Raw genomic sequence first — 12365 nt, forward strand, 5'->3', positions numbered from 1 at the left:
CAGATACACACATTAATCAAAAGTAAATGTATTCAATTACTAAAATATCAGATATGCTGAAAAGCATGAATCCTTTTGAAGCCCATTAAGTTTTACCTAAGAGTAAAACTGTCTCCTACTTTTGCTCTCTCAGTGTGGTGCCTTATGTATTTATCTTGATAGTGTGGTGTTTTGAGAATGGTTCCCATGGGCTCCAGTTTTTGGAATCTTGATTCTCAGTGGGTAGACCTGCTGGGGAAGGATTAGCTCTGGCTTTTGGAGGAGGTATGTTACTAAGGGCAGACTTTTAGTTTTCAAAAGACTCTTGTAATTCCCCTTTGGCTCTCTGTGCCTGGTGGCTGTGTCTCAAGAGAGCTCTTAGCCAGTAGTGGTTGTGTTCTTATTCCCAACAATCGCCTAACACCCAGCACTTGAGGCAGGCCAGTGTCCGAATTCAAGGACAGTCTGGGCTACAAAGTGAGTTTCAGGACAGCTAGGGCTACACAGAGAATCCCTGTCTTAAAAACAAAAACACAGGAGAGAAAGCTCTTAGCTCCTGCCCATTACATGCTCCTCAGGAATGGTGATGGTCCCTAGCCCTCTGCAACTGTAAATCCCATTAAAACCTCTATCCTAGAAGTTGTCTTGGTCATGGTGTTTTGCCACATCAACAGAAAATGAATACAGACAGGATGTGGCCGTGACTGGCCTAAAATTCTCTGTGTAGATGTCCAACTGCCAAAGTTGTGTAGCACCTTCCTCCACTTTGTTTCCCTCTCTTGAGACGGGTGTTTCTGCACAGGCCCGGCTGTCCTGGAACTCACTCTATATGCCAGGCTGGCCTCAAAGAGACCTGCCTACTTTCGCCCCCCAAGCACTAGGATTAAAGGCCTGAGCTACCAGCACCCAGCTAGATTCCCACTCTTACCACATGCATACTAACTTGTGTATCATTCTTCTAGGAACCCTTAATAAGCAATATAAAAAAGGTCAATAGGGCTGGAGAGATGGCTCAGCGGTTGGGAGCACCCGACTGCTCTTCCAGAGGTCATGAGTTCAATTCCCAGCAACCACATGGTGGCTCACAACCATCTGTAAAGAGATCTGATGCCCTCTTCTGGTGTATCTGAGGACAGCTACAGTGTACTTGTATATAATAAATAAATAAATCTTTTAAAAAAAAAAAAAAAAAAAAAGGTCAATAAACAAAAAATCAGATCAAAATTTTATTCCTTCTTTAAAACTGTGATTTCACAATACAGGATTGGAATTATTATGATTTTTATTATTTACCTTATCGCCAATGTAGTCATGTAGCATTCGGATTACAGATGCACCTTTGCTGTATGATATAGCATCAAATATCTCATCAACCTCAGATGGATGGCCCACACTGACCTGGCAGACAGTGTGATTCAGGGTTATGACAGGAAGCAGACAGCCTGTAATACTGAATTACATAAAAAGCTTTCTAGGAAAACCCTTCTAACTCTTCTTTTAACTAACTCATAAAAGTATGATAATCCTCAAAATAATACATATCCTCTTAATTCCCTGCTATTATTACAGCCTAGGTCCTCTTTTTTTTTTTTTTTTTTTTTTTTGGTTCTTTTTTTCGGAGCTGGGGACCGAACCCAGGGCCTTGCGCTTCCTAGGTAAGCGCTCTACCACTGAGCTAAATCCCCAGCCCCTAGGTCCTCTCTTTTGATCATGCCATTAATGCTCCATTTATTCTTAAATGTGTCTGGGGAAATATTAAGATGGAAAAATTTGATTTTTTCCACTAATATTTAATTTTACACACACACACACACACACACACACACACACACACACACACACAGTTGAATAACCCTTTCATAGGCAGCAAATATCAGATATCCTGCAAATCAGATATCTAAATTGCAATTAATAACAGTAGCAAGATTACAATTACAAAGTAGCAACGAAATGTTAGGATTGGGGGTCAGCACAACAGGAGAAGCCAAATTAAAAGGTGGCAGCAGTAGGAAGGCTGAGAGCAATGGCTAAACAGGGCAGAACTATAACTCCAGCTCTTTGATGCAAAATTTATAAACCACAAGAGCCACCCAGATATGGTGGCTTACGTCTAGCTCTCAGGAGACAAAAAGAGAAATTAACACCCATGACTTTAAGGCCAGCCAAATCTACACAGTAAGTTTTAGGCTAGCTGCAGTCACATAACAAAGTTCTATCTCGAAAAACAAACTAACAAAATGATAACAACAAAAGAAACTTCGAGATGGCTTAGTAGGTAAAAGAGCTGCAACTAAAGCCTGACAACGTAAGTTTGATCCCCAAAACTTATAGTAGAATGAGAGAAAGAGACTCTCAAAAGTTCTCTGGTATCAACACAGATTGGGGTAAGGGCTCTCACCCACAGACAAAAATAATAAGTAAAACAGAGCCAGAAATGATGGTGCACACCTTTAATCTTGGGGGGTGGGGTGGGGGTGGCAGAAACAGGCTGCTGAGTTGGGGGCCAGCCTGGTCTACAGAGCAACAACAGTCAAGACTACACAGAGAAACCCTATCTCAACACCCCCCCCCTTAAAAAATAAGCAAAACAAAATTTAAAACGCCCTATCAATAAAAAACAAAGTTTAAAAACAACAAAAAAAGCTGCCAGAGATAAGGACAAAGAGCAGACAGCCACAGAGGGTAACGGGACAGTGACCTTGTCTACTGCACAGCTGCTGCTGGACTAGTTACAGTATTGCTCAGTAGACTGGTTGGTTTCCTCCTATTGGTCAACAAAAATACCCATAGTTCCCACCTCTACAAAAAATTCTTTATATTCCCCACCTTAAAGAGAAATATCACTTAGAATTTAGCCTAAGAGTTTTGGGCATGAGCTAAAAACCAATCAATCAATCAATCAATCACACAAAGGAAATCACCCATGCAGCTTTTTTTTTCTTTTTTTCTTTTTTTGCATTTCAGAATCTTAAACATCCTGAGACATAACAAGTTACTTATTTCACTGAAATGGTTGCAAGGTATAGCTCACTTCAATAGGATGGCTGTTATCTAAGGCATCGAGTTCCTGGGCACGGGTATAATCTGCAGAAACAAACTGAGTCCAGATATCATACTCTGGGAAGCAGTGGTCTACACAAAGGTACTCAATCCAGGATGCAAAGCCTTCGTTCAACCAGAGATGAGTCCACCATTCCTAAAAGAGTAAAGGTAGAAGCGAGTGAGGGACACATAGGAGCAGTTACTGCATTACTGGGAACGCATGTCTCCCTTCTACTGTACTTGAAAATCTGTAACTTTGTAAAGTAAAATTCAACAGAAACCAGTTATCAATAAACTCATATTTGAGAGAAAAAAAGAGAATAAAAGAAATGCCAACTGGTGACACTATGATCAAGTAACCTCTAGCTGCCAGGGGTAAACAGAGGAAGGCATCTTAAGTGCACAGAAGCACAAACAGGGCGAGCAAGCAGAAAAGATTAGATATAAAAACCTCACAATGTCCGGAGTGAACTATGAGGGTACATTCCTTTGCAAAATTTTATATTTTTTCCCATTTATATAGTTTTATTTCATGTGCACTGGTGTTTTACCTACATGTATGTCTTGTGAGGACGTCAGATCCTCTGGAACTAGAGTTACATACAGTTGTAAGCTGCCCTTTGAGTACTGGGAATTGATCCCTCATTCTCTCCACCAGCAGTGTAAACCGCTGAGCCATCTCTTCGCCCCTACTGGGATATACACTCTCATGATCTGACAACTGAGGAGGATGAGGTAGGCTTAGGGTTAGGTTACAAAGTAAAATCTTATTACCTGGCCATGCCAAAAAAAAAAAAAAAAAAGAAAAAGAAAAAGGAAAAGAAAAAAAGGTCAGGCATGGGCTGGGGATTTAGCTCAGTGGTAGAGCGCTTACCTAGGAAGCGCAAGGCCCTGGGTTCGGTCCCCAGCTCCAAAAAAAAGAACCAAAAAAAAAAAAAAAAAAAAAAAAAGGTCAGGCATGGTACCTCACACCTTAGTGCCAATACTTAGCAGAGACAGGTGGTCTCTACAAATTTTGGGCCACCAGTTCTACATAGCAAGTTCCAGGGTCAGCCAGAGCTACAGGGTTCAAAAAAAAAAAAAAAAAAAAAGAAAGAAAGAAAGAAAGAAAAAAGAAATAAGGACGAGGAGAAGAAAGAAAAACATTTAAAAAATGTTGAGTCTCAGTCTCCTTTCCTTTCTGTCCAGCAAGAAAACATTTATTTTTTAAATTTATTTATGTATTTATGTCCCAAATGCTGGCCCCCTCACAAGAAAAAGATTTCTGAGTTTATTGCAAAAGGCATCAGGCTGGAAAGTGACCATTTTCAGTCAAGAATTTCTCTTAAAACCCAAACGAAACCACAGATCTCAGGGCCAAGTGAGAAAGGTGAGAATCCTTCACACAATGACTGGGGCAAACAGTGACTTGGGTCTCTATTTCTAATTAAACAGACACAGCACAGCCCCAAGGACCACATGAATTTAACAGGACGATCACTCACAGCAGGAAGGAGCTCAAGAACAAATGACATTGATGCATTCATGAAACAGAACATTCACGTCTGAAAATGCACAGTGAGTTGAATAGTGGTGAGGTACAGAAATTAACAGCCTGGTCTAGAAACAGTAAACCTCCTTATTCCATTGGTACAGAGGTAACACTATTAAATATGTGACATCTATGTGGGTTTGACACAGAAACTAATAAAGAATTTTCTGTATAATGAAAAAAAAAGGTGACATGAAAAAAATTTAAAACCTATCTTTAGAACACATCAGTCTAATTTTCATTGATGTTGATTAAACCTCTTAGTAAAGTATGTAAAATATGTAAAATACGGATCTAAAGGTCAGAGAATTCTTTGTTGAATAGTAAAAAGGGCTGTTCATCTAAGTATCAATTAGGTGTTAATAAGCCCCACTAAGATGAGCTAGTTCAAAGTTACTGAACACTAGCCCTTTGGAATTTTAGTCTATGAAACAACTGGCATCTAATAAAGACAATTACGTAAGGGCAAAAGGTTGTTTTAAAACAGTAAGTGTGTATTTCCTCTGCTAAAATTTACTGCTAGTAATAAACAATTTTTTCTCAAGGTTGAGCACAAAAAATTGGTAGGACTTACTATATACCAAGAAAATACCAAATCAGGAATTGTAGCACAGGACTCCAATCCTACACCCTGGGAAGCAGAGAGGGAAGGATCTCTGTGAGTTCAAGGCCAGGCTGGTTGGTCTATAAAGGACCCTAGGACAGCCAGGACTACACAGAAAGCCTGTCTCAAAACAAAACAGAAACAGGTGAGGTGATGGCGCACACCTTTAATCCCAGTGCTTGGGAGGCAGAGGTTGACGATCTCTGAGTTTCAGGCCAGCCTGGTCCACAGACCAAGTTCCAAGACAGTTCAAAAAGTCAAAAACACAAAACAACAAAAACCTCCAAAACCGGAGGGAAAATAGAAATTTTTACACACATTAGAATGCAGGCATTAAGTCATATAGTTCCAAAGAAAATTTAAAAACATTGGGGTTGGAGTTAGAAGCACTGAATGCTCTTCCAGAGTACCAGGGTTCAAAATTCCCAGAACCCACACAGCAGCTCCAAGATCTGACAGCCTCACACAGACTACAGCCAGGCAAAACACCAATGCACATAAAATAAAAATAAGTTATTTTTTAAAAGCTACCTAATCTATAAGAAAAATTTTAAGCATACAAAGAAAAGTGGAAGAGCTTATTTTAACAGACTGACTTTCTTTAAAAATGTTCTTAGCTAGGTCATAGTTGAAACACACCTCACATTTTTGCTCATTTCTAGTACACATGGACTTAACCAATATCTAAGTCAGGTTCACTTCTTTGGCAGCCCATGGTGCTGTCAAGGAATCTGGCCAAGTCCAGTCTCCAGTTCTTTCAGGGCACAGGTAAGTCTAATTCATTTATTAAACTCTGTATTTCAAAACACTAACATAATTGGCTCCCACAGATAGAATTTTATTTACAGTAAAGGTGAAACATCAGGATTAACAGATATAAAATACAGTAACTGAAAACTCCAATTACATAGTTAGAATTTTAGTAGAACTTTATTCTACAGATTTTTTAAAAATTTTATTTCAAACTTCACCTTATTTTATGCAACTACAATAATGACTCACATAACCACTTTTTTGTGTTTATACAGTTCAATTTGTAAACTATGCAAAGATAACTTAAACTAGCTAGCCTGGAATCTCACTGCGGAGTTCAATCCTTTTTTACTATGACAAATTTTTTCTCTCACCCAAATTAGTACCTTAACATTTCCTATTTGCAAATGAATTGTAGTTACAAAACATTTCCTGTTAAATAACTACGGTCTCATCTCTGTTCTCATAAATATCTCTCTTCTCCCTTCCCTTAATTCCTCTAGGTACCTGGGAATCTAAGGACCTGAAACTGGGCAAGTATCTAACCATTGAGGTATCCGCAAAGCCCTGATAAATGCTTTGCAAAGCAGACCTTTTAAAAGAAAATGTTTTTTTTTTTTGTTTTTTTTTTGTTTTGTTTTTCAAGACAGGGTTTCTCTGTGGACAGTGTGTCCTGGAACTCACTTTGTACACAAATCTGGCCAGACATCCCCCCTGCCTCTGCCTCCCAAGTATAAGGATTAAAGCACCACCAGTACAGAGCACATAAGAAAATGTTTAATTTTTGGCCTAGCATCATAGCCAAATTTGAAAGAGTGTGGCCAAAATAGTGTGCAGCAGGACACAGATGGATATATTTGAGCACTTAAAAATATTAAATACCATAGTAACAAGATTTCCAAACCATTGATGGGCGAGTTCATGTCCCACAACCAGAGCAACCCACTGGCGTGATGAAGAACACGAGTTTTTTGGATCAATAAGCAATGCCGTCTCCCTGTTTTTAAAAGAATAAATAAAATGGTAAAAGTGTTTCAATAAAAGCATGAAGAAGTGCGGGGCATGCAGGCAATGATCAACTGCTCTACAGTGGCTTCAGCAATGCCGAGTAAACACTTCTCAGCAAGGATAAGACAGACAGACGGTCAGCAGTCTGTCGCCTACTGTGACAGGCTAAGGACAGCAGAGCTTGTCAGTGCGCTGTCTGGCGACTAGGACTGCTAATCAGAAGACAGGAAAAAGCGGCAGCAGAAGTCACCTCAGGTCCCAAAGGGACACTGAGCAGGCTCTACAGATCTGAGCTCATCCAAGGCAACTGAAAGTGGAAGGAGAAATTGTTTACAGACAGACTCAGCTTGAGAACTTATGCAACCCACATGTTTGTACTGTGCTGACAGCCATGTAAAAATCTGCCTAGAAAATACAGAATCGGGGAGGCTCCTCATGTTGGGCAATAGCTATGTAACTCTTGGGAAGAAATCACACTACACACAAGCCAGGAACACAACTAAAAATGCTACAAGTGCTAAATGCTCCCTTTAAAAATACTGTGCCCTCAGACAGTAGCACCAGCGAGGGAGTCCATCGCATGCTTCAAATAGTCATGGAACTCAGGAGAGGCAGAAAAGCATAAAGCAAAAGCCGCTCAACTGTGAATAGAGTGAAGCCCTTATGAAATCAGTGATTTGAAAGAAGGCAGGGTAATGTGTCATTAACATACCTATAAGTAACAAGGCCCCAGTTCTCCATGGCACCTTCATAAAATAAATAAACATTTATTGATATATATGCATACTTTTCCTCAAAAATTACAAAATTCAAATAAAGTCATACAATTCAGCAATAAAATGAAATTTACTTTACCAGCTGCAAAGTCAGCAATAGCAATGAGATCAATTTTAGGTAGAGGATAAGGAACATTGAAGTAGTCTTTATAAAAAGGCAAGGTTTTAGCAGCAACCTATAAAGTACAAAAAACATCCTATGAATACTTTATTGTAAGCCACATAGAAATCCACAAAGGAAACCTGCTTTAGGCCAAACTATCTTAAGCTTCTAGAAACTGATCCCAGGGAACTCTACTTCCTTTGAAGACTAATTGTAACAAATGTTGTCACTGACCTAACTGTAGCCCATGTATAAGCTGGTATGATCAATAACTATATAATTTCATAGTATTCCATAGAAAAACAAATTGTTTTTATATTCTCTCTTTCTCTTTTCTCCAGAGCAAAAGGTTTGAACTCACAACGTCATGCACTGTTAAATACAAACCACTACCTTCACCCCACGTTTGTGTTTTCTGGATCATTATCTGGGGGCTGGAGAGACGGCTCAGCGGTTAAGAGCACTGACTGCTCTTCCAGAGGTCCTAAGTTCAATTCCCAGCAACCACATGGTGGCTCACAACCCTCTGTAATGGGGTCTGATGCCCTTTCTAGTGTGTCTGAAGACAGCTACAGTGCACTTATATATAACAGATCTTAAAAAACAAAACAAAACAATGCTAATGCATCAAGGATGGCATATTCAAAATTCTAGTAAAAGTGAAATGAAAGTATCAAAACAACTTTCCATTAAATCATAAATAACTGTACTAATAATTGATCAGAAATGTAAATTCCCCAACCTGGAGTTATAGACTGTTGGAACAATCCTCTTCAAGGACATTTACCTCTAGTGCAAATTTTCCTTGCTCTGCTTTGCCAACAGGGGTGTAAACACGGACACACACACCATCTTTTGACCTTGTTTCTACAAAGTCATATTCACCCACAACAAATGCCACCAGATATGTAGACATAACAGGTGTGCGAGCAAACTTCACTTCCACTAAGTTTTCATCATCAGGGTATGGTTTCCTGTCAATGACATTCTTAAAGGAAAACAGAAACAGAAAACAAGAAAAATTTAAGGAGATTTTTATTGGTATTTTCGAGTAAATACTATGCAAAAACCTATAGGCATAACTACTTTTTTCCTTTCCTTTTCTTAGAATAATATTTTAATCAAATTTATCAGTGTTTTTTATATTATGAAGGTCTTTGCTCTTAGAAGAAGATTTTCTTTCAGTGGGATCATGGTGGTGCACACCTTTAGTCCCAGCACTCAGAAGACAGAGGCAGAGAGAGAGTTCAAGGCCAGCCTGGTCTACAGAGCGAGTTCCAGGACAGTCACAGCTACACAGAGAAACCCGGTCTCAAAACCAAACAAACAAGTTCTTTTCTTCTTCTTTCCTTTGTTGAAACAAGGTCTTAGTAACGATGTGCACTTCGTTGTTGTAGATCTTGCCGTGAAGACAGGCTAGCCTCTAACTCAGGGATCCACAGGCTGGGATCAAAGGTATGAACCACTTTCCCTGGTTTTTGAGAAAGTTCTTACACTAAGGAATTGGAAGCAAAATGTTAAAACACCATAGAGCTTACTTTAAAAACAAGGTAACTTTTCCAGAATAGTCTACATGACAAACATTGGGACGCTTTGTTTCAGTTTTGTTTTTTGTGATAGGGTCTCACCATACAGCTCTGCCTGCCCTTGAACTCAGAGATCCATTGTCTCTGCCTCCCATGTGCATGCAGAGGCATGCAGCATACGCAGGACTGCATTAGGAGGTTTTAGGTTTCCTTTTTTTTTTTTTAAAAAGTCCTCAATATTTTTCAAGTAAAAGTAAGGAAACAAGACAAAGTAAATTACCAATAAAAGTGATTATGGAATCTTACATCTTAAAGAGTATTAGTGAGTTCTAGATTCCAAATACCGTGTCCCAAAGCTCTGGAAGATGTAAAACTTCACCTTTACCTAGGGAATTCCCAACAGTTTCTCTGTTGAACAGCCCTGGCTTTCCTGGAACTCACTTTGTAGACCACACTGGCCTGGAACTCAGCGATCCACACCACAGACAACACATTCCAGTGGCTTTGTTTCTTTTCTTTTCTGTACAGTAGCTGTTTCTTAAGTAAGACTCTCCTTTCTTCCAAGGAAGCCCTATTTGTATTTAAAAAACAAACCTCAGATTCATTTACACTGTAATGTAAATGAATGTTCCCTGTAGAGTATTGGGTTCCTTTCTAGTAATGTAAAAGAAGAAAGTGGCATTTCAAGGGAATTCTTTCCATTAGTAACTAGGCAAAGCTGGATGTTTTTGTTATTTTTTGGCCTTTGGTAAAGGGTCTTTAACCCAGCTGGTCTGAAACTCATTATGTTGCCCAGAGTGGCCTTGAACTTAGAGCAACCTTTCTGCTCCAGTCTCTCAAGTGCTGGGATTACAGGCATGATTAATTTATGTCCTTCAATTTTACAAAGTAGATAAAATGGCAGCTCATGGACACCATCCTAGCACCTGAGAAGGTGAGGAAGGAAGAGAGATGTTTAAGGCCAGTTTGAGCTACAAAGTGAGTAACAGAACAGCCTTGAATACACTGCATCCTGACTTAAAACCGCACAGTAAGAAACTTGCCAGTATCTCTCTTAGGAGAAGTTCTTCCTCGAGGAGGAAAACCATCAGAATGCAACTGAGGAAAACAGGACTTACTGAAAACAAAGGCTGAAAGACGATGCTTCTGCCTGTAGTAGGCGTTATGCTGGGTGGTTCCATGTATCCTACTTAATCAACAAAGCAGGGTCACCAGAGACTAGTAAAAGTTTATTAGCACATACATACCATATTTGATAAAGCCACTCTATCTTTAGGCACAACCAACGAGATATCAAAAGTTGCTTTGATAGCAGGCTCATCCCAGCAAGGAAAAGCCCTTCGGGCATCAGTAGCCTTAAGGAAAACATAAACACCATTTAATTAACCTCGGAGATTGTTTCATGAAATCATTGCTGTTTTGCTGTCATTCATTAGGCAACTCTATAGTTCTTTATTTCTTTCCTTTTTGTAAAAACTGTGTTGACTATAATGAGTGTTTTCTCTGCGTGTATATTTGTATGCCAAGTTTGTACCTCATACCCTTGGACACCAGAATAGAGCATCAGATCCCATGGACCTAAAATTACAGTTGATTTTGAGTAGCCATGTGAGTGCTGGGAACTGAACCTGAGTTCTCTTGAAGATTAGCCTGTGTTCTTAACCTCTGAGCTCCCTCTCCACCTCCTTCCTTCCTTTTATTTTTTGTCAAGATTGAGACTCAGAACCCAGGGCCCCATGTGTAACAGGCAAGGCCTCATCTACTGATCTCTATCCACAGGCTTCCAGTATTTACTTTCTGTTCTTCTAGGTAATGAGCTCAGTGCTGGCTACGGTAAACATAATGCTGCTACCACTGTTACCTTAGCAATGATTTGTCAACTATCCTGCTGCAGATCACGACAAAAATGAGAATTATTTGTAATTATATTTTTGCTTTTATTAAAATATTTTAACATTTCAGATTTAATATGAACAGCTTTCCTAACACAGCAGACACAATCCAAAGCACAGACCATTTAATGCCATGCTGTAAGGATTCAAATTAGGGAAAATATGAGAGAAAGTGCCTCTGGTTTTTATTTTAAATTAACAATAAACAATACAATAATAAAAACATGTTGGGTAATATAATAAATAAGTAAAAATATTCCCAATCTCTGATGCACTCTGTCCTTTATCTAGAATGAGAATAAATACAGATGCTTTGGAAATGTGAAACAGGCTGTTTACTTACTGGCCTGTCTATATGCTACACATCGAACTCACTATCTGACCTACTTAGAGAGACAGCATTCTTTAAAATTAAAATGGGACTAGGGAGATAGCTTAGTCAGGAAGTGCATACTAAGCAAGTAGGATGAATTATGTTTGATCTTTAATTCGACTGCGGTAGTATTTATAATCGCAGTCCTGGGGAAACAGAGATAAGAAGGATTAGGGCTCCTTGGCTAGCTAGTCTAGCCTAATTAAAACTTTTTCTTGGTTGTTTTTTGAGACACAGTTTCACTCTGTGCCACCCAAGTCCTAATTGAAACTTTTTTTTTTTTTTTTAAAAAGGTAGGCTGGTGAGATAGCACTTAACAGCACTGCCTGCTCTTCCAAAGGAAAGAAGGAAAGAAGGAAGAAGGAAGGAAGGAAGGAAGGAAAGAAGGAAGGAAGGAAGGAAAGAAGGAAAAACAGAAAAAGAAAAGTAGGGGCTGGAGAAATGGCTCAGTGGTTAAGAGCACTGGCAGCCCTTCCAAAGGACCCAGCACCCACACGGTAGCCCACAACCATTCATATAACTAGAGCCCAGGGGATCCAATCCCCTCTTGTGGCCTCCGCAGGCACTGTATACATGCAGCACACAGATATACAAACAGGCAAAACACCCACACATATAAATCAATTAAATAAAAAAACAAAACACACCTGCTTGCTCTCCATGCTAACCTTTAAAAAAGACTGACTCTGGGTGAGGAACAGACACTGCTTTCAGTTGTGTGCCAATAGTAAGCCCACCAGGCTCTAGTGGATAGCTCCACCCACGGCCACACAGTCAG

General features: G+C 39.5%; 1 protein-coding gene and 1 long non-coding RNA gene across 4 annotated transcripts in view; one reads left to right on the top strand and one right to left on the bottom strand.

Moving 5' to 3' along the window:
* Positions 1 to 12365, bottom strand: part of Npepps (aminopeptidase puromycin sensitive) — an 82495-nt gene that overhangs the window by 29317 nt on the left and 40813 nt on the right. For all 3 annotated transcript variants that reach the window (NM_080395.1, XM_017597478.2, XM_039086657.2), the window contains 7 exons: positions 10570 to 10677; positions 8584 to 8784; positions 7773 to 7869; positions 7630 to 7663; positions 6792 to 6906; positions 3011 to 3175; positions 1273 to 1377 (listed from right to left, as the gene is read on the bottom strand). In NM_080395.1, the coding sequence (NP_536320.1) occupies positions 1273 to 1377; positions 3011 to 3175; positions 6792 to 6906; positions 7630 to 7663; positions 7773 to 7869; positions 8584 to 8784; positions 10570 to 10677 (825 nt within the window). The remainder of the gene's footprint in view (positions 1 to 1272; positions 1378 to 3010; positions 3176 to 6791; positions 6907 to 7629; positions 7664 to 7772; positions 7870 to 8583; positions 8785 to 10569; positions 10678 to 12365) is intronic.
* LOC134480862 (uncharacterized) lies at positions 214 to 8265 on the top strand. The gene is made up of 2 exons (XR_010055779.1): positions 214 to 968; positions 1177 to 8265. It is a non-coding gene; the product is annotated as an uncharacterized LOC134480862 (long non-coding RNA).

Source organism: Rattus norvegicus, chromosome 10 (genome assembly GCF_036323735.1).
Source record: "Rattus norvegicus strain BN/NHsdMcwi chromosome 10, GRCr8, whole genome shotgun sequence".
Lineage (NCBI taxonomy): Eukaryota > Metazoa > Chordata > Mammalia > Rodentia > Muridae > Rattus > Rattus norvegicus.